Source organism: Zalophus californianus, chromosome 1 (assembly GCF_009762305.2).
Source record: "Zalophus californianus isolate mZalCal1 chromosome 1, mZalCal1.pri.v2, whole genome shotgun sequence".
Lineage (NCBI taxonomy): Eukaryota > Metazoa > Chordata > Mammalia > Carnivora > Otariidae > Zalophus > Zalophus californianus.
The window spans coordinates 85,122,578-85,148,703 of record NC_045595.1 but is presented as its reverse complement, the minus strand read 5'-3'; the positions used below and the strand labels follow the sequence as shown (position 1 = coordinate 85,148,703).

The following is a 26,126-nucleotide window of genomic DNA, read 5'->3' as shown; positions in this document are numbered from 1 at the left end:
ACCATTTCCTTACACCACACACAAAAACAGACTCCAAATGGTTGAAAGACCTAAACGTGAGACAGGAGTCCATCAAAATCCTAAAGGAGAACACAGGCAGCAACCTCTTTGACCTCAGCCGCAGCCACTTCTTCCTAGAAACATCGCCAAAGGCAAGGGAAGCCAGGGCAAAAATGAACTACTAGGATTTCATCAAGATAAAAAGCTTTTACACAGCAAAGGAAACAGTCAACAAAACCAAAAGACAACCAACAGAATGGGAGAAAATATTTGTAAATGACATATCAGATAAAGGGCTAGTATCCAAAATCTATAAAGAACTTACCAAACTCAACACCCAAAGAACAAATGATCCAATCAAGAAATGGGCAGAAGACATGAACAGACATTTTTCCAAAGAAGACATCCAAATGGCCAACAGACATGAAAAAGTGCTCCACATCGCTCGGCATCAGGGAAATCCAAATCAAAACCTCAATGAGATACCACCTCACACCAGTCAGAATGGCTAAAATTAACAAGTCAGGAAACGACAGATGTTGGCGGGGATGCGGAGAAAGGGGAACCCTCCCGCACTGTTGGTGGGAATGCAAGCTGGTGCAGCCACTCTGGAAAACAGTATGGAGGTTCCTCAAAAAGTCGAAAATAGAGCTACCCTACGATCCAGCAATTGCACTACTATTTACCCCAAAGATACAAATGTAGGGATCCGAAGGGGTACATGCACCCCAATGTTTATAGCAGCAATGTCCACAACAGCCAAACTATGGAAAGAGCCAAGATGTCCATCGACAGATGAATGGATAAAGAAGATGTGGTATATATACACAATGGAATATTAAGCAGCCATCAAAAGGAATGAGATCTTGCCATTTGCAACAATGTGGCTGGAACTGGAGGGTGTTATGCTGAGTGAAATAAGTCAATCAGAGAAAGACATGTATCATATGACTTCACTGATACGAGGAATTCTTAATCTCAGGAAACAAACTGAGGGTTGCTGGAGTGGTCGGGGGTGGGAGGGATGGGGTGGCTGGGTGATAGACATTGGGGAGGGTATGTTCTATGGTGAGCGCTGTGAATTGTGCAAGACTGCTGAATCACAGACCTGTACCTCTGAAACAAATAATGCAATATATGTTAAGAAAAAAAAAAGAAGATAGCAGGAGGGGAAGAATGAAGGGGGGTAAATCGGAGGGGGAGACAAACCATGAGAGACGATGGACTCTGAACAACAAACTGAGGGTTCTAGAGGGGAGGGGGGGTGGGGGGATGGGTTAGCCTGGTGATGGGTATTAAGGAGTGCACGTACTGCATGGAGCACTGGGTGTTGTGCACAAACAATGAATCATGGAATACTACATCAAAAACTAATGATGTAATGTATGGTGATTAACATAACAATAAAAAAATTTAAAGAGAAAAAAAAAAAAACTGAGGCGATACGCAGAACATGGCACTCTGGCGGCAGAGGATGCAATAACTGGCACCAGGACAGTTTGGTAGAGAAAGACCATCCCACCATGAGGTGCACCCAGTCGGGGCTGTACCACCTTTGCAGAGCCTGGAGGGGACACATGTGTGCAGCCTGTTCCCCCTGCATTTGCACATGGGGTGCATGTAAAGCTGGGTGCGATCTCAGTTTCATCCTTCTACCTCCAAAGTGTGGACGCTGTTCATACGACCGCTGTCCTGGACTATAAACTGTGAAACCCTTGACTTCTCACCCCACACAGGGTCTGTGGCTGGAGTGCTGCTTGGTAGAGCTTATCTGAGGCTGAAAATGAAAACAGCATGTACAGGAGGCCCTATTTTCAGAGTGGTGTCTCTACTACAGAAATACCATGATAACCTATTCACCTTTAGCTTAGAGTGAATACAGTACAAGATGTTGAAGACGAGAAATATGTTATAAAGCCTGTGCCTGGAAGTAAAGGTGGTTCCTACCATCACTAATTATCTGGCACATTTCTGGGAAAGTAGGGAGGGCAAGTTATATACGGTGGGTAACTGCTCCACTCCCCATTCCCAGATAAAATCATGGACTGACTCAGACAAAGCCTGGTACAGCCGGCAGGGCCTGAGTCACCCACTTCTTTTAGCATCCCTCCTCACCTTTATATTACAGATCACACAACGACACCCAGATCAGAGGCCTGGTGGCTTGGCCAATGTCTCAAAGCAAATGAAAAGATCTCCCTCTCCTGGACTCCCACCTAGAACTTTTTCCTAGACACAAAGATGCCTTCTTTCTGGATTTCCATACAACCTTAGCTGCTACCTGGTTCTGTTTATGTCATTCACAAAAACTGGAAATTCCTAGGTCAATCGTCTCTTTTTGCCAAACACAGGCATGTACTATACAATTAAAGAAGGTTTTCAACCTGTCAGTCCTGCCTAAAACTGGCCAGGACCACCACAATATACAGCACCCCTCCCCCAACCCTGCCAATTCACCCTGCCTCATTTCTTACCATTTGTTTAGGATCGTAAGTTTAGGGTCATGGAGTAGAAGCAGGTGAGCCCAACTATTGACCAGTTGTTCAGCAGACATGTTCTAGAATGATGGAAGTGGTCTCTTTCTATGCTAATATAGTAGCACCCAACCACATGTGGTTATCAATCACTTGAAAGGTGGCTAGTATGACGGAGGAACTGTATTTTTAACTTAATTCTGTTGAATCTTAGTAAGTTAATTTTAAATAGATATGTGGCTAGTGGCTACTCTATTTAGACAATCCAGCTATTGACCATACAGGTAAAAATAGGGCCCCAAGCACCAGTGAGGCATGTGATAGGAGCTGGTTGACTAATAAATCCAGAGTCCTACAAGGTCCTACCTGCCACTGGCATAGATCTGGGTCAAGTTCACCAAAAGCCTCCCAGAAGAGTATGTGAAAGACAGACGCTGGGAGGGAGGGACAAAATGTTGCTCTCTTTACAGAATACAATTTTGCACCTGCCATTTTCAGAGCTAGAGACAAGATTTGTGAATCAAATGGAAAGAATAGTATTAGCCACATCCCCATCAACATGCTAGTGGGGAGTGGGGCATGTGCATGTCCACAAAGGAAGAGCCCTGTTGAAGTTCCTGATGGGGAAGGGCACTGGCAGGGGGACCGTGAGCCACCTGCCCCAAGGTGGGTCAGCCCAGTCCTCTGCATTATCCTTCACACATACTTTAGTGCTAAACCAAGAAAGCAAAAACATTCCTAAGTTAGGGATGAGCTGTGGCACAACCTACCACAGACCCCACGTGGTGATGACATCTCCAGAAATGTCACAAAAGCCTGCCTAGCGCTGCCCTCCCCCTCCTTCCCCCCCACCCCCCAGTCTCTGGCCCTACATTTAACAGGAAGCTCATGAGCAGGGGCTACATCCCATAACCCTGAACACCCACTGGCTGGCACAGCAGGCCCTCAGCTCACATTTGGGAGGCAGGAGGGGAAAAGCCTTCAGAACTCCCACTTGGCACACATGTTCCTGTCCAGAGCCAGCCCCCAGCCCCACCCCTGTCCCCACAAACAGTGAGAAAGTAAGTCAGCCAGCTACAAGGCCTGACTGCCACCCAAGGCTTGGGACAGGTTCCTAAGGAAAGATGGTGGGCCAGGACTTTCCTGTCGGGGAGCCCCTGTATGAGTCTAGTCCAGATTCCCACAAGGCCTCAGACACTCGGCTTTTGGGGGGACTCGCTGCTTCATCTGGGACTTCACTTGGCTTTCCTCCCCTGAAGATGAGGAGAGAGCACTGCTTCCCTATTTTTCCCTTCCTTGGGTAAAACCTCTTTTAGGAGGACAGGTTTTTTATAAACTGCTAATACCCTTGGGGAAGAAGCCATGGCAGGAATGAGAAAAAAAAGAAAGCCCTACTATTTGCCCTTTTCCCACTTTTCTCCTTTTCCACCTAACCCTATAGAGGCACAGAAGGCAATGGTGGGGTGTCGGCGCAGAATGGGTTGGCGGTGTTTTAGAAGCACATGCGGAGGCAAAAGGCCTCTCGGATGCTGCACAGGAATTCAGCTCTGCCAGCACCAGGGCATGTGCTAGTTCTTGTCACCTGCGCCTCACGGCCGGCACACCCAGTAGGCACACGGGGCTCTGCGGGGGCAGTGGTGGCCACGGGTAGTTCTTACAAATATGAGAACCGGGAAAAACAACGGCAAAGTATAATCAAGAAACTTTAAATGTAGCAAATTCATCAGTGTTTTTGAAAGGTCTTTTTCAGTATTACTTTTACATATTCAACTACAAAAAAAAAAATCACACTGAAGTTTAAAATAAAATTGTCAATTAAAAATGGTTGGGGGTAAGCCTAAGCTCAACAACATTTGAATAAAGAAATGATTACTGAAAAATTAAACATCTGTTTAGGGAAGGAGAATCTGGAGGAACTAATCAAATTAAACTTGCAACGTTAATGCTGAATCCCTGTGGCCAAAGATGCAGACTAATGGCTCCATGAAACCGTCCTTTTAAGGCTGGATGAAATTAACCACATAAGGTCTCTCTTCTTGAAAAGTACTCTTTGCGGGGTGGGGGTGGGGGAGGGAAGTACTCTTAAAATAAAAAAATTCCATTCTAAAATATTTTTTTAAATCATAAAAAATAAATAATTTTATTTATTATAGCATCTGGATGCTAGTTTTTGAGAAACAGCCTTAGATGAGATTTTGCTAATGTTCATTTTTCAAGATGAGACTCTCTAAGCCATTAAAAAACATATTATTAGGGATTTTTAGTCCTAGCAGATAAAGTATAGTGAGGAAGCATGGTGGAGCTGGAAGCTTGCTGGGTTAGGACAGGAGTTCTGAAAACACGATGCCTGGCGAGCCTGTGCACCTCCTGGGCCTTCATTGTCTCACTGGTAAAATAAGCAGATAGGACTAAGCCCATGAGGAATTTCCTGGATCCTTTCTCACTGGAAAAATCTGTGTTTCTATGTTAGAATAAATTACACACAATGTCAACACCTTGAGAGCAGGGGGCAGCAAACTATGGCCCATAAGCCAGATCTGGTCTGTGGCCTCTTTCTGTATGGCTCGAAAGATGATAATGGCTTATACATTTCTAAAGCTTGTAAAAACAAACAAACACACCAAATGCAAAAACATACGAGACCAGACCACAGGTGGCCCACGAATCCTAAGATATTTACTATCTGATCCTTTATGGAGAAAGTTTGCTGACCTCATTCCCTTAGAGGATAGACATTAATGAGAAGCCCTTCTCCATATGAGGGCAGAAAAGGTTGCAGCCAAGAGGAGTCCACTCAGGACAGCATCAGAAAAGTAGGAACAGTACTTCCTGTGCTAACGGGGACTGGAGGCATCAGCTGGAGGCCCCTACCCGATAGCTGAGGCAGAGCCGTGGACTTTCTAAGGCCACACAACAGGAGTGGTAGGAGGTTCAGACTAAAGCTGCTGCATACAGGTCTGTAGGTTGTACACTGCACAACTCTAGGAGACAATGGTCTCCCGTGGGGCACTGGAGTATGCAATTTGCTGGGCTACAGAGCACCTCTGGGTCAGGCCACCTGTGGTATTTTATAGTTGAACTTCGCACATGGTAATGTGAAATAACTTTGTTAAAGTTTTTGTTATTCACAACTTTCAAGACCTTATGTGGATGTGCCCCCATCAAGTTACTGTGACATTTTTCATCAGAGCTCTTATACCTGCTTGGTGGCCCCAGGCATTTCGTTGCTCTGGCCCTGGCCTTGGCCTTGGCCACTGGAGCAGTAGTGGTCATCTGAGATGGTGATCTGCTCATTCTCCTCAGCTTCCAGCTGACTCTGGTTGAAACGCAGAGAACCTTTTAGAATGTCTTTGATCTAGTTTTCAAAAAGAAGAAAATAAATGAAAGAGATGAATGAGTTTGTTTCACAATGCTAGCTAAACCTCTAACATTTAAACTAGACTTATCCCTGACCACTTTTTAATAGTATGGATATGAATATATTACCAGAAGAAAGGAGTAACAGAAAAAAAATCCAACTCTATCAAAGCCATGGACTTACTAATGACCAAGGAAAATTTCAGTCTTAATGGCCAGGTTCTCGCAGGGTGAGCCCTGGGTGTCACATCCTGGGCAAGAAGTACCATTTGCTTAGCTACCCAGCCCCACGGAACAGCCCTTAGCTACCAAAGTGGCTGCACCCGGCTGAGCTGTTAATAACAAAGGCAGACATCTGAGAGCAGCACACTCTCTTCATTAACATATATGTTCCATGCAGCCCTCCAAGCATTGGGGAAACGTGGTCCTTGTGGGTCTGAGGACTGCTGTGGGTGGTGATTATTACTCGTGCTCCAAAGACAGCATGGATTTATGGGTGAACAACTGAACATGCTGCTGGACCACACAACACCAGCTCCGGGTGAGGAACAAACGGAATGGCTTTGGTAAGAGGAAGAAGCAAGGGTGGGGACAGACAACTAGCTTGAGCTGCAAGCTCGTCAGACATAATTGCCAGTAGGACCGAGAGGTGTAAGGAGCTGGGGAGTCAGGATGGGCTCTGCCCAGGAGGAAATGAGGGGCTGGCGTTAATACCATGGTAGGCCTTGCCATAGCGTGCCCTCCCCAACAGGCACTAGAAGAAAGGCCAGTGGATTGCAAAGTCAGGTCAAATGGACATACCTGTTTTAATCCTGCCAGAGAAACCAGAATTTGATCTTCTTTTTCCAAATTTTCTTGTAATATCACATCTTGAATATTTACTGAAAACAAAAGAATGACATTTTAGAACGAATGCTCTGAGTATAACTTATCTACTAGCCACACCATAACTTGCTTGGAAATTTTTCTGTCCAATTTCATGGCAAGTATTTCCACCAAGGATGCTCTGCCCAGCTGCAGATGAGGCAGGTGTCGGGGAGAGCAGAGGGGAGCACTGAGCCTAATGTGCACAGCCTTCCCACCAACGCGCCACAAATACATTCTCATGACGACAGATGGGCCTTCACTTCCGCAGGGAGACCCGGGCACCTCCTGCTAACCTCTGATGTGAACGGCCTAGAGCATTTATCCAGCCTCGGGGAGGAAACGTTTCAGCCTGGCCTTCCTACACTGCCTCATGGTTCAGTGATGTTAACTCACCTCTCTGAAGGCCAGGCCCTCCCAGGTGACTGAAGTTAGTAAAGATACCGTCTTTAAAGATTTAAACAGTAAAGCATGTTGTCAGTTCCACAAAATGGTAAGAATGATAGGACGAACTCACGGCACTGCAGGTGCCATCAGACAACAAGGCCTACGGAGTCAGCCTGACGTCGTCACAGGAGCTACTTCTCTCCGTCCTCCAGAAGGCTCACCCTCCACGTGAGAAGTCCTTCATCAGGCCCGGTCTGAGGGATCCGGCAAGTCAGTTGTGACCGCCAGGCACAGCACTGCACTGAGGTGCCCACCAGGAGGTCCAACATGCAACGCTGCTCAGCGCTCCCCCACCGCGCGCCTGAGGGAGGCACACAGCCCTCTCGGGGGCCTACTGAGCTGGATTCTCAGGGGAGCTCAGGGGGAGGGGGCAGAGCCCTCTCCCCGCGACAGGGCTAGGCAGGAGAATGCATTGGTGCGGGTGACAATAAAACACACTTTAAAAAAGATACCTTTATGCACACCAGTTGGAGAATCACTATAATAAGTACGCTCACCCTCCATTAACACCTGCTTTCTGATTTCGTGGCCTTAAAGCACACCTCGGGGCGCCTGGGTGGCTCAGTCATTGAGCGTCTGCCTTCAGCTCAGGTCATGATCCCAGGGTCCTGGGATCGAGCCCTACATCGGGCTCCCCGCTCAGTGGGGAGCCTGCTTCTCCCTCTGCCTGCCGCTCCTCCTGCTTGTGCTCTCTCTCTCACTCTCACTCTATCTCAAATTAAAAAAAAAAAAAAAAGTACACCTACTTATAAGGTCTTACCTGCCCCATGCTTAGTCATTCATCCAGTAGAGCTGCCCCAGTCTCAACTGGGGACTCCTCAGTTCCATGCCCGGCCCCCATCGGCCACCAGAGCTATGTGTCACTCCCTGCTTGCTTACCCCTGCCCTGCTGGTGCCAGTGGCAGAGCTGGCCCACTCTTCTCCTGGCCCGCAGCCCCTGGGCCCACAGCCGCGTGGACCGGCTCTTCCTCATGGTTCAACTCCAGGCCCAGGCTGCCTCCTCAGGGCAGCCTTCTTGCCCATCCAAACCAAGGGAGGCCAGGTCACCCTCCGGTCACGGCCATGGCGTCTCTGCTCCCATACTCTCACTAGGCACCTGTCACCAGCCGGCATGATCACATGCGTTTGCGGGCTTACGTGTCGTCCGTCTCCCCCAATAGGACATAAGCTCCGAGACTGTCTTGCTCAGGGCTCTACTCTCAGCCCTTAGAACGAGGCTTGGTGCATTTTAGGGACACAGTTAAGTACTGACTGATGGAGCAAATGTGGCAAAACACTCTTGGAACTTGCATTTCAAAACACTGCTATGCTAAATATTTCCAAAAGTATTTCCAGAAAAGGAGAAGGCAAAGACTGATACCATCAACATGAGCCTGGCCGGACAGTCTGTCAGAATCTTCAACAACAATAAGTCCCTAAACCACGCCGACAAGTCCTCTTACACACCACGGCAGAAAAACACAGCTTTGATTTACTCAGAAAACGTGACTGTAGTTTCTGGCTAATAATAAAGGCCTGCTTCAAAACAAGAAAGCAAGATGAATGGGAATGGAATAACAGATATAATTAGAGAGAGAATGTTTTTGGTTTCCTTAAAAGCCTGTAACAATTTGTTCTCTCTCAACAAAAGAAGAACACGGAATCCCCTCAACAAGACACAGACGACAGCCAACGACAGGGACCTGACTAGAACCAGTTATGTAGGCCTTTTAGAGCACGGAAAAGGTTGCTTTTGTTTTTAGGACTGCCGGGGTTGTTAAGGCAGAGGTTTGAGGGTCTCAGGGCTGCCTGGGACGGCATGACGCGTAGTAGCTGGGTAGTTTGGTGGGGTGGTGAGTTCCGCCCCACTGAGCTGCAACGTGGGGCAGATTTCCCAGCTTCTGCTGTGTAAGCGGGGGTGGCAGGGGAAGAACTCCCGGGCCCTGAAAGGAAGCTCAGCTAATGGGCGCAGGAACACCCGTACATCTGGAATAAGCATGGGAGGGGGGTGCTTCTTGGGTCCAAGGAGCTAATGGAGGGGAGGCCACTGGAGGCCACACGCAGCGAATCAGGGGGTCAGGCAAAGACGGCCTGCTGCCCTGACTCTGTCTGCAGCTCCGCCTGCCCTTCGATAGTCTGTGGGGCAACATATCCCGAAGCCAAAGGTTTGGCCAAATGGCCTGCTCCTGCATCCAGTGTAATGTGGGGCCCATGGTCAACAGCAACCAGGACCGAAGGCCTTTAGGGTCACAGGCTACAGGCTAATAGGGCAGTCAGTCAGTGGCTCCAGTGGCGACGGAAGCCCGTAACTATGCAGGAATAGAGTTCTCCTTAGAGGCCAACAAACACCCAGAAGGCACTCAGAGGCCCTTCCTCAAATACCAAAGAGACATATGAGCCATTCTAGCACCCTGACACCATCCTGGCAGGGAGAAGAGACAAAGTGGAGAAACCCTAACTGTGGATATGTGTTCAGATGAGATGGTTAACTTGTAAGAGACCAGGTTGCCTCTAATTGGCAAGTTTAAGCCTTGGACTGCCGTTGGTGGGAATGAAACTTCAGATGAGATTTCTGTGTACCTGAGTTTAAATATATGATTCATTATCCCACTAGGGAAGTATCAGTGTCTATCTGAGATCTTACAAAATCATAGTGGTCACGTTGCCTGAAAATCCCAAGAAGCAAGTCACCCCAGTGTTCTCTCTTAGATGCCACAAACCCATACTTGGGTAGTGGTGGCGATGAAAGTGAAAGTACAGCTGTATGGGCAAGCTGGAACAAGAGAAGCCCCTGTCTTTCATGACAGTCCTAAGTGGGACTAAAGCCACTTCCCCCCTGTGTTCTGGCTTGAGCAGAGCCTGAACAGCCAACAGGCCTGGACGCTCACTGCTGTACTGTCTCCTGGGTCTAGAGGCGGCGGCGCACCGGTGGGCCACCTCAGCTCCACCTTCCATTCCTTCCTCCTCAACATGTCCCAGATCTCATTTAGGGCAACACCATGCGCACCTCCCCTCACAGCCAAGGTTGGTCACCTGACACAGCTCTGGCCAATGAGGCGTAAGAAAAGTCCCCGGATGGAGCTTCTGGAAAGCTCCTTATTGGGTCTGACTCAGTATGTGCCTTTTGGACCTTTACACTTCCCACTTTTTTTTTTTTTAAAGATTTTATTTATTTGACAGAGAGAGAGAGCACAAGCAGGGGATCAGCAAGTGGAGGCAGAGGGAGAAGCAGGCTTCCCGCTGAGCAAGGAGCCTGATGTGGGGCTCGGTCGCAGGACCCTGGGATCATGACCTGAGCCGAAGGCAGATGCTTAACCATCTGAGCCACCCAGGCGCCCAACACTTTCCACTTTTGTGACCTGAAATGCTGGCAGGCACTCTGCAAGTCATCTTGCAAGCATGTGGATGAGGATTATGGCTGAAGGGTTATGGGCAGTAAACCAGAGGCAGCCGGGGGCATTGGGCACATCATGGAGCTGCTATACTTGCTTGGACTGCCCACCTCCGGGCTTCTTTTAGTTATTAAACAAACAAACACAAAACTTCCTGATTTGTTTATTCTACTGCTTTTTGGGTTTATGTTTGTGTCCCAAATTTCCCTTCTTTAATAAGGACACCAGTCACTGGATTAACCAAGTATGACCTTGTCCCAACTTGATTATATCTGTATAGACCCTATTTGCAAACAAGGTCGCATTCACAAGTTCCAGGTGGACTTGAAATGGCAGCGTCGGGGTGGGGCGGAGAACACTATTCAACCCAGTACAGCAGCAAAACTGCTTCACTGTCACACAGGATCCAAACCATCCAGTTCGTCTAATGAAAAGGGATTGAGAAAGCCCCACCAATCCTCTCCTGCACGTGGAGTATGATCTCAAGTTCCAGGCTGGGGGTCCGGCCTGCTGTGCAGTGTGGCTGGCCAAGGGTATACCCAGGGAGGGAGAAGAGCCCAGAGCCTTAGTATCCTCAGCGGTAGACCCTTACCCAGAATTCTTTAGCCTTATTTTTAAAACAAGATCAAAGATCATAATCTGATGGAAACCAGGACCTTCTGCCCTGAAAACCCACATATCTATATAATGTTCATTTAATCTTAAGGACAAATCTCCGTTATAATCAACTAAATTGACTAGTCTCATTTTAACAAATCCAGCATATAGAAATCCAAATTAAAACAAAAGGGCACCTTTGGAGGCTATACAAGATTTCTGACTTTACAAACAAAGTACTGGCCAAGTAAATCCTTTGCCTAATCAGTTTAACTATATATTGATTTAAGGTAGCATTTATGAATATTCTACTAATATATAACTTCTCAGTAACAAATCTATTGCTTTAAGTTGCACCTGCATGTAAAAACAGAAAAACATAATGATGTTTTTCTCATGCCTTAAAATATTAAATGCAGAAATGTGAAATGTTCAAATTTCTAACGCAATGCACATTTTTTTCTTATAGCAAGAGGCAGAGTAAATTATGAGATAAAGGCTCTTTCTTTTTGTTCCTGCATAGAAGGAAGATTATGTTCTTTATAATCTTCTATTTAAGTTTTATGTATTATAGACGTTACAGCACTGAAACTAAAGGAGGAAAATCTCACAGAACTACTTCTGTGGAAATTACACAAAAATCTCATCAATAACAGTTCCATGGTGACTCCACTGTTTCTAAAGAGGTGTCAATGCCACAAAAATAGATCTCTGACTCTAAGAGTAATGGAAATGGCACACAAACTACTTTTTACAATTTCTTAAAAACTTTTTTCTTCAATGCTAGAATAAAAGTGTTTTATTTGAATGGCTGGTACAAAAGGTAACATAAGCCCATATTCATTAAGAAGGGAAGCAGACAAGAGATAAAAGCAGTTAGAACTAGCATCTATCTGTAGTGGAGGCGGAATTCAGTTTCCTTGTGCCTGAGGGTAATACCAGAACCTTCCTCCAAGATGAAAGTAAATAAATGGTAAGTAAAAAGGTTAATAAATGACGAAGAGTAAATAAATTAGCACAGTACCTCACCCACTATAGAAGCTCAGGACTTGGTACCTTTCATTTTGGCATGGCGACATGACCTCATCTGACTATCCCAATGACCATTCTCGATGAGGACCATCAGCCTATTACAGAAAAGGGAGCCAAGCTCAGCAATCCCCGGTCCATCACCTGAGGTCTCATGATGGGAAAGTGGTAGAGCTAGGACTAGATTCCAGATCATCTGGACTCCTGGGCTCCCTAACACTTCCATACACAGCACTGATGGAGGGGCCAGAGAGAGATATGAAGAGGCATAGGACAGGGTCTTGCCACTGACTTGACTGCCTTCTGATGCCAGTGCCCTTTCTTTGGTGGTGGAACTGACTTAAGTGAGGCCAGCCGGCACAACAGGAAGTCACCTCCATGCAAAACAGACTGCTCTATCATTTCTACCAGAACTTTCCAGAGCACTGGCACTAGCATGAAACAGCTTGAACTTTGATGACCTTAGGCAGAGATTCGTGTATCACTAAACCCATCCATAATGGGGACAATACCTATCTTAGAGGACTGCTGAAGAGACTGGATGGGATAATCAAAGTGGTCCACTTCTAGCACACTGCTCACTATTACTATTATTGGTTAGTATGTTTTTTCCCCCCTTTTCCAGTACCTCAAATATCCAGATAAATGGATTCTGCTCTTTGAGGTTATCTCATCTCTGACAGACATTTAGTTACCTTGACCTCAGACAATCTCATATGAGACTGTCCCAGACTCTAAAGAGGAAATATTCAGGCTGTTACAAAATGGAGGGGTCACATGGAGGGTTGACCTAGGGTCACCTGTGTGACCAGAATGGTAGTAGCTGAAGAGGTTGCCATGAGTCAAGGAGCAGGGGGGAGGGTGAGGCAGACCTGTAATTTGTCACTATTGGCTTTGGCAGCACTGTTGACAAAGGAATTTGTGCTCACAGAGTGTGTGCCATGGTTGGCCAGATCTTGGGAGAAGGCAGGTTTAGTAGAGACTGCAGGTGTCAAATTCATTCTTTGATAGATCGTGTGTATTTGTGTGTCTCTGCAAATGTCATTCCCCTTCTAGAAGACTCTCCTAGCCTCCTTACAACAGCACACCCTTCTTTTTTTCAAAGTCTACCTTAAAACTGTGTTCAAGCATCAGTTTCCTATTAACAGTCTTCCCTTTGAAAGCATCCAGTTGTTGGGACTCTCTTCCTGCTTCATTTTTTACTCTTGGAACTGTATTCATATACGAGGTTCAAAAATTAAAGTCTCCTGACTTTCTCTTTCTCTTTAAAATAAATAAAATCTTTAAAAAAATGGGGGGAGGGCACCTGGGTGGCTCAGTCATTTAAGCATATGACTCTTGGTTTTGGCTCAGGTCATGATCTCATGGGTCATGGGATCAAGCCCAGTGTCTGGCTCCGTGCTCAGCATGGAGTCTGCTTAAGACTCTTTCTCCCTCTACCTCTGATCCTCTCTACCCGCTCCGGCCCCCGAGCTCTCTCTCTCAGATAAATAAATAAAATCTTAAAAAAAAAAAAAAAGATTAAAGTCTCCTGAAACTTCACAGTTCTGTGTGGCAAACTGTGGACTCAGAATCTTTTGGTTCCAAATGTGGTACTCTGTTCACTATACCCTTATTACTCTAGAACCCTACCGGTCCCTGCTAATGTTTCTGACATCACTCTGGGAGGACCTTGGTTTCATGTGACACTATGTGTCACTTTAGGTATTTCTAATGAGGTATATTTTCCTTGGTGCTTGTACTCTCTCTCTCTCTCCCACTTCACCCTACCCTCAACCCACTTCTCCTAGAACCTATTTTTGTATCAGAGAGCAGGTCCTTAGTATGGCTGAATGAACAATGCAGGGCTTTCCCACAAGCAACAGGGTGGACTTTTATGTCCCGAGGAATAGATGTAGGTGAGCTATTTCTCAGGTGAAGAATGAAGGGATATTAACATGCTCAACCAGATCTCAGATTGAGAAGTGAAAGGGGCAGATGAAGGGAAATAACTTTCACTGATGATTTCTTAAGAGCCAAGTATTGAGTCAGGCACTTTATGCTCAATATTTTCTTAAAAAGCAAAAGCAGATCACACAGAAAATATAATCAAGGGTCCTATTTTGTATCCAGCTGCCAAAATGACTGAAGGCCCTAAACTTAGCACTGGGAAAGGAGCAGTTAGGAAAATCCAAGGGTAAGACTAAGCAAAGATGTGTTTTGCACTTAAGATTAGTTTTTGTTGCCAATAAATAATTATCTTAAGTAAACTGAGTATGCTTAGCAGAGTTAAAAATCTTTACTCATCTCTACCATTTAGCATCTTATTGTCTTCGGACTTACCACCCTGCCAGCCAGGGAGTGTCATGGAAGCATGATTCCTCACAGCAAAATCTATCATATTCATGATATAGCTGAGGGTCCACCAGAAGAAAGACTTTATATATATTTTTAAATGTAAACAGTCTCTAAGCTCCAGTAATGGTTAGATGCCTTTGCCAGAAGACGTACTTCTAAAAATAGAAGCAGAAACATAGGTAGGGACTTACTAAAAGGAAATACCCAGGGTTCTGCCATCAGTCCGTCTCATTTGGAAGCAATCAGATAGGAATGCAGTTTGAATAAGACTGACCTAAAATCACATTAGTTAGTCAAATAAGATCCTGTGACCTGGGTTTAAGATGGATATAATTTCTTGCGAATTTTAGGCAATAAAGGTTTTGCTGATAGGAGGATCTAGTGAAAGTTAAGTGTTGCTTCTCAGTTGGTATTTAAACATGGCCCAAGGCAGCAAACATTAGCCTTTATTTAAAATTTAAATTTAATTAGCCAACATATAGTACATCATTAGTTTCAGATGTGGTGTACAATGATTTAGCAGGTGGTGGGGGTGGGGTAACTGGGTGATGGGCATTAAGGAGGGCACGTGATGTGATGAGCAGTGGGCATTAATAGGCAAGTGATGAAGATTAACCTTCTTAACTTGGGTTTCACCTTTCTCTACACACAAGCTCTGTGCTTAGCATGAGATGCTTGTGGTGGCCACAAAATCCTTGAGCTTTGAAGCAAGCCTGTTTCCACAAGATGGGGTGGACAAGTCTTTTGTCTACTGGGTCATTAGCTGGAGAGGACTGTCCCCCCGGATTGGAGGACATGGAGAGGCAGCCTGGAATGGAAGGCTGAGAACACACTACGTAGTCTGACAGTTTAAGGAAGATGAAGGATTTGGAAATTATATTTTAAAAGAGAAAGAGGGACAGATAGTCAGTGTGGGTTCCCCCTGTGGAAGAGCATGTGGGAACATGGGAGACAGCCAGAAGGTGGAAAACAACATGAGGAAAGATGGACAGTCTCTACCGAGGCCACAGGATCAGAGTTGTGGTATCTTCACCCAGGAAAGGATAAGACAGTGTATAATTTGCTCAGTTTTTCTAAATAGGCATAGGGTTGGCACAAGGGAGATGCTGACCAGTTGTTTCAGGTCTTGTGGTGGCCACAAAATCCTTGAGCTTTGAAGCAAGCCTGTTTCCACAAGATGGGGTGGACAAGTCTTTTGTCTACTGGGTCATTAGCTGGAGAGGACTGTCCCCCCGGATTGGAGGACATGGAGAGGCAGCCTGGAATGGAAGGCTGAGAACACACTACGTAGTCTGACAGTTTAAGGAAGATGAAGGATTTGGAAATTATATTTTAAAAGAGAAAGAGGGACAGATAGTCAGTGTGGGTTCCCCCTGTGGAAGAGCATGTGGGAACATGGGAGACAGCCAGAAGGTGGAAAACAACATGAGGAAAGATGGACAGTCTCTACCGAGGCCACAGGATCAGAGTTGTGGTATCTTCACCCAGGAAAGGATAAGACAGTGTATAATTTGCTCAGTTTTTCTAAATAGGCATAGGGTTGGCACAAGGGAGATGCTGACCAGTTGTTTCAGGTCTTCTGATCATAAAACTGAGGCGGAGGTAGGAAGAGCCTTCTACTACTAGAATAGAACAAGTTCAAAGAGGCTGAAAACAGAACTGAATTTCAGATGATTGAAGGCTCCGCCAGAATAGCAGGGGAGGTTCTGAATTCTGCCCACAGAATTCAGTGGCACGTGTGCCTGAAGTGTGCAGTCAGGAATACATTAATAGGATTATGAATATATTCATTTAATCATGCCCACATAACTTTAAGTTCTTCTGCTCTCTGCTGCTTGAAGACTGTCATGGGCCAGTAACATCAGGTCACCGGAGGGCTGTTAGAAATGCAGAACTTCAGGCCCCAGAGCACACCTACTGAATCTGAAATCGGCATTTTAATAAGATTCTCAGGTGAAGGTATCTTTTCCTTCTCCAGAGGACTGTGCTGCCCACAATTAAATGCAGTATTTAAAATTCTCAAAATAATTACGAAAACTTTTATCACAGCGTGACTGACAGAGGAAGCTGTCTGGTGATCACATTTTCTTTCCCTGTTTTTCAAATGCCATTAGTTAACTGCCTGATTGAACCTTTCCAAAGACAGCCATTGAAAGTCGTTTTATAAACACAAGATTTATAAAGTTCTTACGGAAGCAAACAAACTGATTTTCAAAACTGGCCTCCTCTTACAGCTAATGCTTACATAAATATTATGGCAAGTGCAAAGTCAGCAATGCCGTGTGCATCAAAACGGCAGAGAATCTGATCTCCCACTACTGACTCAAGGGTGGCCTTAGTAGAGATCAGTGAAAGAGAAGCCAGGGACTGGCACTGGGTCAGGACACAGGTGTGTGACAAGCTGGCTGTGTGTCTCTCCTCCTCTCCGGACCTGGTCTCCTTATCTGTGAAATGAAGAACTGCTGAGCTGGCTTTTAGAACTTCCAGATGTTCAGCATTCTAGGATCGTGGGAGCTACAGCACTTTGGGAAACCTAACTGCCCTCGATTCCCTGCATTTAACCCTGCCTCTGTTACCACAAACCACCCACTAAAGGGCAAGGGGCTGGAAACCACCATCTAAACAGCAAGCGGAGGACTGGAAATACCTCTGGTGGCAACCGGCAAGTGCCGGCTTTAGGGCCAGCAGGGTGAGCAGCTCGTGCTCCCTGTAAACAGACGGCAGCTCAGCCCAGCTGCTCACAGATCAGAGAAGCGTGGGCTGCTTACCCACGTGCAGTTATGCGTAAAATACGGCAAATCTAAAAATAGCCTGAGCTCAGCCACAGAGGTTAATCCTGTCAATGGCTTTTAACTCAACTGTCAGGATGACAGGAAGGGGAGTAACTATAGCAACTGAAAAATGAACACGTAAAACAAGTCTTCTGAAGTTGACAGGAAAGTTAGGTTTAACAAAACATGTATTTTCAATTCCTGTCTCTCAGTCTTTGAATTCAAGCAGTTCAATTACGTGGAAGTCAGAAAATTAGAATCTTGGTAGCGTTTCGATAAAACAAATATTCCTTTCTATAAAACAAAATCCAAAGTTTTGGGTTCCAGGACCATAAGGAAAGAACTGCTAACCTGTCAATGTTATTATCTCTATAATTAAAGGACCATTTGAACAAATGCCTTTATATAATTTTTAACTGAGAGGTTTTTCTCTGTATTTGTTCTGGCAGTTATAAAAAGAGCCCTGAACTGTACTTGACATTTTAAGGCATTACTGCATGTCTGATGAAACCGTAGGGTGAAATGGAATTGTCTTGAAACAAAAGGAACTTAGTGAAAACAATTAACATTAGGAGAGGATACAGAGAAAGACCTGTTAGAACAAGTTTCTGAGGCAGTTCCCAGAACTACCACGGTAGCCTGTGGCCCAGGGCAGAATGGAGGCCCAGCAGCACTCATGGCAAGGAGGCCGCATCATTCTGTTCTGCTAAAGCTATTCTTTCTTGCTCAAAGAGCTCCCACGCCTCATCTTAGGACCGGCATATCCCAAATTCCAGCATCTTTCTGAATAATTTGATAAAGGAATATTTAGCTAGGTGCTGGGCAATTTGGCATTGGTCCTCCTTCTCCCACTAACTAGTTGTAGGGGCCTAGACAAGTGAATACTCAGCACTCTGGTCACAGGCTTGATGAGTGTCTCAGGATCTTCCCTGAGAAGGGACAGTTGGGAATTAAGGGGACAGAGGAGAGAATTTGTGTTGAAAACCCAACTTTGGGCCATTCCCTGTGCTGGACTTTAAAAACATTTGTTTTGGCAACAAACTGGCAAGGTAGACAATTGTGTCTCCGCTGTACATATGAAGACATGATCATAAGCAGGCTGGGCTAAGAAGTGACAGAGTCTGATCTCACCCTGTGTCGGTCTGATGCCACACAAGGCTGCCTTTCCTGACACCACTCCAGACACTCTTACAACTGACTCTTGCCTGGAGTGTAAAGATGACCCATCCAGGCGCTTCAGCCATCTATAGACTTTCAGTGACTGTCCTGCATTTCCCAAGCATAAAAAATTAGGACCCCTGGAGAGTACCCACCCCTATAATCTTCCTTTCATCCAGGCCATCACTGTTAATGGTTATTTTTGCATCAAATATATACTATTGTGCTACCTGTCTTTTCCCTTAATAATATAGCATGAACATCTCCTTATGTTAATAAATAACTATTTTAATATTTCATATTAAGGTTACATTACACCATGTTATAATCAGTCACTTACTAATGGGTTTTTCAGTTGTTCCAATTTTGTACTGCCTTAATAATCAGTAAAAATAGAAAACATCATATGGAAAAAAATACTAGGGTACTGAAGTGATTTTTAAAGGAAATACAGTAGGCCAAAAAGTAAATCAAGAGCTTCACCTTAATTAACCTTTTTTTGTCTTCCTCTAATTTTTGCTTGGAATAAAAACTGCCTACAACACAGGAATACCCTTTAATAAACCAATAGGCAGGTGAAATGAAATCCATCTGTGGGCCCTGGGGACCAGGATTCTTTAGAGCATCCTTCAACCCTACTTTAAAAAGGCAGTCCTGCTATTTATATGGAGAAAAGAAGTTGACAGCTATATGAAGGGATTCTGGCTGAAAGTGAAACATACACACAAAAACAAATTTAGTTTTGCGGTTAGTTGAAAATTCACATCTGGTATGGGCTTTTCTTTAATTAAAGTGTTTCCCCCTCCCATGCAATGAGAAAATACTCTTACAGTGCTGATTGAGAGACCGAAATAAGAGCAAAAGCTCTTTGAAAATTCTGAGGCTTAAGTAAAGCTGCTTTAAAGCTGCTATGTGGACCAAACAACTTAGATATTTCCTAACAGGATTTTCTAGAGTTCCAGTAAATCTTTCTCTCAGTCACTTCTTTGTTTTACTTTGGTCAAAACCCAAATCAAACAGTGCAAAGGTCACCCACATAGCCAGAGAAGCAAACATACACATATACACCCACCCACATACTTGCTTTGAAATTAAAATTATATTTAACTAAAATCAGTTATATAATATATATTATTTATATATAAACTATCTCTCTTCATTACTTCTTTTTGATACATTTGAAAGTGGGATGCTATGAGGGGCGCCTAGGTGGCTTAGCTGGTTAAGCGTCTGCCTTCGGCTCAGGTCATGATCCCAGGGTCCTGGGATCGAGCCCCACATTGGGCTCCCTGCTCAGATCTCTCTCCCTCTCCCCCCTGCTTGTGCTCTCTCTCTCGCTATTTCTCTCTCTCTCAAATAAAAATCTTAAAAAAAAAAAATTAAGTGGGATGCTATGAGATTCATGAAACTTAGTTCTATCTGAATTTTAAAAAAATGATCATAATGAAGCATATAAATGAACCACTGTGACAGGGGTGGATCAGACGTGACAAGGGTAACATTTCTTGCTGTAACAAGAGATACTACTCTTTTGATCACCTGCTGGGGTTTCTCCTGTTATTTCTCCCTCTTGAGCTCTTCCTCTGAAGGAGTGGTCAAGAGAGGAGAAATAAGGCTGAGGCTAGCACGGGACCCAGCCAGCTGCCTTAGTAAGACCCTGGTAGACAACCAGCCCCTGAGGTCAAGCACCTCCCCAACTATAAGAGAACATTTACACCTTGCTAGAGGCCAGGATGGTTCAGGCTACACTTAAATGACAGCCATTTTGACCGTGTGTAATGGACTCATGACCTAACAGGCTGAGAGATCACTGGAGTCCAAGGAAAAGAGTCCACCTTCCACAAAGGCCCCATAGATTGGCTACTCCTAGGACCCCTGCCAGGGGGGAGGGGCCTTGGTGGATTCTCTTTGGTTTCCCTCATATGTGGGATGCATCCTGATTTCTTATACTACTTGGTATTGCCATTTGTCCACACTCACAGAGCAGCAATATTGGCCCTTTCCATTAGAGTATAGGTTTTATTTTCCTAATTTGCTCCCAAACTACAGATGCTAGACACCGAAGAATGGAAAAAGAAAGGATGCCCATAAGAGGGCTGAAAAACACTAGTAGTCTGCATCCTAAAGTCCTGCAAGCAGAACAGAGTCGCTAAAGTAAAACATACATGATCCAGCAGAGACCATTTCTGATAAAAAAATACAGAACTTTCACAAATGTAGAGAATAATGCCTGAAGACTTTCTAATGTGACATATATATGACTCACATGTAAATGGAACTTCAAACTAGAACATTTCTTAGAATATAAGCAGTCAGAAGTAAGAAAAGGTCATGTGATCCTGACATGCATTTCACGCTGGTGGTTAAAAACATGTATTAAAAAAAAAATAAAGCATTGTCAAAATAATGATCACATTGGTAATTACAGACAGGTTGGCACAACAGTAGAACTATTTGATTTTGAAAGATCAACTTTTTTTTTAGATTTATTTATTTGAGAGAGAGCGTGAGCGTCGGGGGAGGCCGGGCAGAGGGAGAGGGAGAAAGAGTCTTAAGCAGCCTCCATGCTGACCGTGGAGCCCAATGTGGGGCTCGATCTCATGACCCTGAGATCACAACCTGAGCCAAAGCCAAGAGTCAGACACTTAACCGATTGCACCACCTAGGCGCCCCTTGAAAGCTCAACATTTCATTTTGGTTTGAGGTAGACAGATATTTACAAAAGGTAGTGTAGCAGTTGAGAATTGAAATCTATGGTCAAACTGCTTGATTTTTAATTTCTACTCTATTTACTAGTGACAAATCTTCGGAAATTGTATTAATCTTCCTGTGCTTCAGTTTCCTCATTTGTACAATGTGGATAGTAAGTACCTCTACCATAGTGCTGCTGTGAGGATTAATGAAATAATGCATGTGGAAAGTTTAACCCAGGGCCAACTAGATACTGTTGTGATGACTATCATTACTCCCAGGGCCAAAGTAGCTCACTCACCTAGATGAGTGTCCATCACCTTTGCACAGTATTTGCACATGGCATCCAGGTCATTCAACTGTCCTTGAAGGAAGGAAATTTGGGCTTCTAATTCTTCTTCCTAAAATGAAAGGGGTAAAGATATGGAAATTTTATTTTATTTATTTTTGAAGATTTATTTTAGAGAAAAAGAGAGAGAGAAAAAGAGAATGTGTGCACTTGAGTTGGGGGGAGGGGCAGAGGGAAAGAATCTTCAAGCAGACTCCCCACTGAGTGCGGAGCCCGATGTGGGGCTCAATCTCAAGACCCGTGAGATCATGACCTGAGCCAAAACCAAGAGTCAGATGCTTAACTGACTGAGCCACCCAGGCACCCTGGTATGGAAATTTTAAAAAATTCAAATAAAATCCCCAAAGGTCTCCAAATGATTTGGATGATTCTAAAGAGGCACAATGTCTTTTCAGTCACAGACAAACAAAAGAAAATAGCAAATAAACAAGAGCAAACCTACCACTGCCACCACCAGCAAAGTAAGAGAAAGGGTGAAGTCGAGTTTTAAAAAAATCTGGACTTGAAGCCGAGCTTTGTGCCATGTGTTAATGATTACCCATACAACCCTGTACAAAAAGAATCCATACAATATCTTCAATAACTGGGCCATACAAATTCAGAGAATAAATGCGATTTCAGTGGACCCTACTCCCTAGACAGCTGTGTACAAGAACATTACATTTCCTCACACACATTTGGGGAACCAGAGACAATGATAATCTCTTAAAATGTAAAGATTTCCCAAAGCACTTGGAAAAGCTTTGCCCCTACAGCCCATAAATAGCTGCTCTTACATTTCCTCTTGTGATATAACACCAGAGAATTTTATTTATGCGATTGTTTCTAGGAAAAAATACTCTGGGTTGAATAATTATCTAAATGGTAAAAGACAATCTAACTGTAACAATAACAACAACAACAAAGTCTTTTTTTTAAGGAAAAAAACATACATGCAAAAAAATTTCTCAAGGAAATTTAGAAGATTAAGAGAATTTTTCTCAAGGCGAGAGAATACAGGCAGACCCTAGAGATACCGTGGGTTCAGTTCCAGAGCACCGCAATAAAGAGAGTATCACAATAAAGTGAGTGAAATGAATTTTTTGGTTTCCCAGTGCATATAAAAGTTGTGCTTATATAAATTTTAAAAAAGCTATGTTTACACTATACTGCAGTCTATTAAGTCTGCAATAGCATTATGTCTAAAAAAACAATGTATATACTTTATTGTGGGGCACCTGGCTGGCTCAGTTAGTAGAGCATGTGACTCTTGATCTCAGGGTTGTACGTTTGAGCCCCATAGTGGGTGTAGAGATTGCTTAAAAATAGAATCTTTAAAAAAATACTTTTTTGCTAAAAATGCTAACTATCATCTGAGCTTTTTGCTGTTGAGAACTCTTGTCTCCACACTGATGGCTGCTGACTGATCAGAGTGGTGGCTGAAGAAAGAAACCACTTTCTGTGCTCATCCATAAGAAGCGACTCCTCATCCATTAGTTTTATCATGAGATCGCAGCAATCCAGTCACAGCTACAGGCTTCACTTCTAATTCTCGTTCTCTTGAAATTCCACCACATCTGCAGTGGATTCCCCCCACTGAAGTCTTGAATGTCTCAAAGTCATCCATGAGTGCTGGAATCAGCTTCTTCTAACCTCTTGTTAATGTCAATATTTTGACCTCTTCCTATGCTTCATTAATGTTTTTAATGGCATCTAGAATGGTGAATTCTTTCCAGAAGGTTTTCAATTTACTTTGCCCAGATCCATCAGAAGAATCACTATCAATGGCAGCTAGAGCCTTACAAAATGTATTTCTTAAATAGTAAGACTTAAAAGTCAAAATTGCTCCTTGATCCATGGGTTACAGAATGGATGCTGTGTTAGTGGCCAAGAAAACAACATTAATCTTGTACATCTCCATCAGAGCTCTTGGCTGACCAGATGCATTATCAATGAGCAGTCATATTTTGGAAGGAATCTTCCTTTTTTTCTGAGCAGGAGGTCTCAGGAGTGGGCTTAAAATATTCAGTAAACCATGTTATAAATAGATGTGCTGCCATTCAGGCTTTGTTGCTCCATTTATAGAGCACAGGCAGAGTAGATTCTAGCATAATTCTTAGGGCCTTAGGATTTTTAGAACGGTCAATGAGCACTGGCCTCAACTTACAGTCCCCAGCTATATTAGGCCCTAATGAGAGTCAGTTTGTTCTTTGAAGCTGATGCCAGGCACTGGCTCCTTCTCTCTAGCTATGAAAGACCTAGACAGCATCTTCTTCCAACAGAAGGCTGTTTTCATCTACAATGAAAATGTGTTGTTTAGCGCAGTCACCTTCATTAGTTATCTTAGCTCGATCTTCTGGATCACTTGCTGCAGCTTCTTCATCAGTACTTGCTGCTTCCCCTTGCACTTTGATGTTATGGAGCTGGCTTCTTCCCTTAAACCTCATGAACCCACCTCTGCTGGCTTCAATCTTTTCTTCTGCAGCTTCCTCACCTCTCCCAGCCTTCATAGAATTGAAGAGGGTTAGGGCCTTGCTCTGGATTAGACTTCGGCTTAAGAGAATGTTGTGGCCGGATTGATCTTCCATCCAGACCACTCAGACTTTCTCCCTATCAGCAATGAGGCTGTTTCTCTTTCTGATCATTCCTGTGTTCACTGGAGCGGCACTTCTAATTTCCTTCAAGAACTTTCCTTTGCGTTCACAACTTGGCTAACTGTGTTGTACCAGAGGGCGAGATTTTGGCCTATCTTAGCTTTCAACATTCCTCTCTCATTAAGCTTAATCATTTCTAGCTTTTGATTTAAAGTGAGAGATGTGTGACTCTTCTTTCATGTGAACACGTGGAGGTCACTGGAGGGTTATGAATTGGCCTCATTTCAATATTGTGTCTCAGGGAAGAGGGGGCCCAAGGAGGGGGAGACGGATGGGGAAATGGTCAGTGGAGCAGTCAGAACACACACATTTATTAAGTTCATTATCTCAAATGCGTGCAGTTGGTGGCACCTCTAAACACTTAAATAGTAACATCGAAGATCACTTATCACAGATCACCAAATACATTAATAATGAATGAATTTGAATGGAATACTGCAAGAATTACCAACATGTGACACAAAGACATGAAGTGAGCAAATGCTATTGGAAAAATGGTGCCATTAGATAGACATGCTTGATGCAAGATTGCCACAGACCTTCAATTTGTAAAAAATGTAGTATCTGCAAAGTGCAATAAAACAAAGTATGCCTGTAATCCTCATCTTGTAGGAATTTTTAAGCCAAGGTCATGAGAATACAAAGAAAGGATGTTGCCAGAGGCCAAGTAGGCTAGAAAATTGATTTTTCAGTCTTAGGTGCTTATTTTTTCACATAAGAATCTTCTGTGTTGTTAAAAAGAAAGCAGGAGAAACTTAATGAGATCTGCTTTTTTCTTAGCAATGGAGTATACTTTGACTTATAGATGGAAATTAACAGTTGAAAAGGTTACTTGTAGGTGTATTACATTTTAGCAATATACAACGCAGCACTGAAAAGTATTGTTTTTAACTACTACATAGAGAATGAGCCTTTAGAAATAGGCATTTAAAAGCCTGACACAGAAAACAGACATAGCAGTAGCTCTAAAACCAAATTATTGTAAAATGCCCACTGTAGGATACACCAGCACTAATCGTGCTCCTTACATATGGCAGAAAAGGAGCAGCTCAAATAACGACCAGAAGTAACTCAGCCAAGGAATGATCAGAAGGGCGGGTGGGTAGGCGGCTGTCACCTTTCTAACTCTTTGGCCAGGCTTTGAGATGGAAAGGGATGGGGTGTTTCGGGGCATTTTTCTTCTCCCTTTTCTCGTTTGTTTCTGCACAGGCTTGAGTTTTTCCTGTTCTGTCAGGGCACTAGGAATTAGGGAGAGAAGGCTACATCTGCTGGTTAACTGTGGTTATGGTTAGTCTCCAAGACGGCCACCATCAATTCCCTCCCTCCCTCAGTGTATATGCTGTTCCTCTCATTGAGAGGTGGTAGTGTCTGTTTTCCCTCCCCTTGAATCTGGGCTGGCCTGTGACTTGCCTTGACCCAGAGAACGCAGTAAAAGTCACACTGTCAGTTCTGGACTAGTGTAAGAAGCCGGCCAACTTCTGCTTACTTCTGCTAGAGGAAGATGGCTACCAAGCTGTAAAGAAGTTCAGGCTAGAATACTGAAAGAGAGAAGAGAAAAGATGGAGAGAAAGAGGCCATGGGAGAAGCACTGAGGTTCTAGACATGGAAATGAAATCTTCCAGGACCTTTCTCCCCAATCCATCTGAAGCCAGCTAAGTGAGTGACCTAGTCAATGTCACATGAAGCAGAACAGCCCAACCAAATGCCTGACCGTAAGCCTATGAGAAGTGGCAGTGTGTGATCAGGGAGTGGAATTTTGGAGCGCTATGTTATGCTGCAACAGATAACCGAAACAGGTAGAATGGACAGAACACTAGGTTGGTATATGGCGCGAGGAAATCATGAGTTCTATTTCTGATCCTGCCATTAACAAGTCATGTAACCCTAAGTAATCCTCATCCAATCTGGGCCTAATGCAGCAGTCTTTGGAGAAGGTATAAGTCAGACACTTTGCTTCCAAGGAGCTTACAGTCTTGTAGTTGGGATAGAAGTGTTCTATAAATTACTAAAGTATGAGGTAGAGTACATGCAAGTCTTATAATAAGAAT

General features: G+C 44.1%; 1 protein-coding gene across 10 annotated transcripts in view; it reads right to left on the bottom strand.

The window, feature by feature from the left end:
* TBC1D5 (TBC1 domain family member 5) overlaps positions 1-26,126 on the bottom strand; it is a 579,609-nt gene that overhangs the window by 6,353 nt on the left and 547,130 nt on the right. For all 10 annotated transcript variants that reach the window (XM_027583569.2, XM_027583568.2, XM_027583571.2 and 7 more), the window contains 3 exons: positions 21,398-21,497; positions 6,633-6,712; positions 5,674-5,829 (listed from right to left, as the gene is read on the bottom strand). In XM_027583569.2, coding sequence (XP_027439370.1) covers positions 5,674-5,829; positions 6,633-6,712; positions 21,398-21,497 — 336 coding nt within the window. The remainder of the gene's footprint in view (positions 1-5,673; positions 5,830-6,632; positions 6,713-21,397; positions 21,498-26,126) is intronic.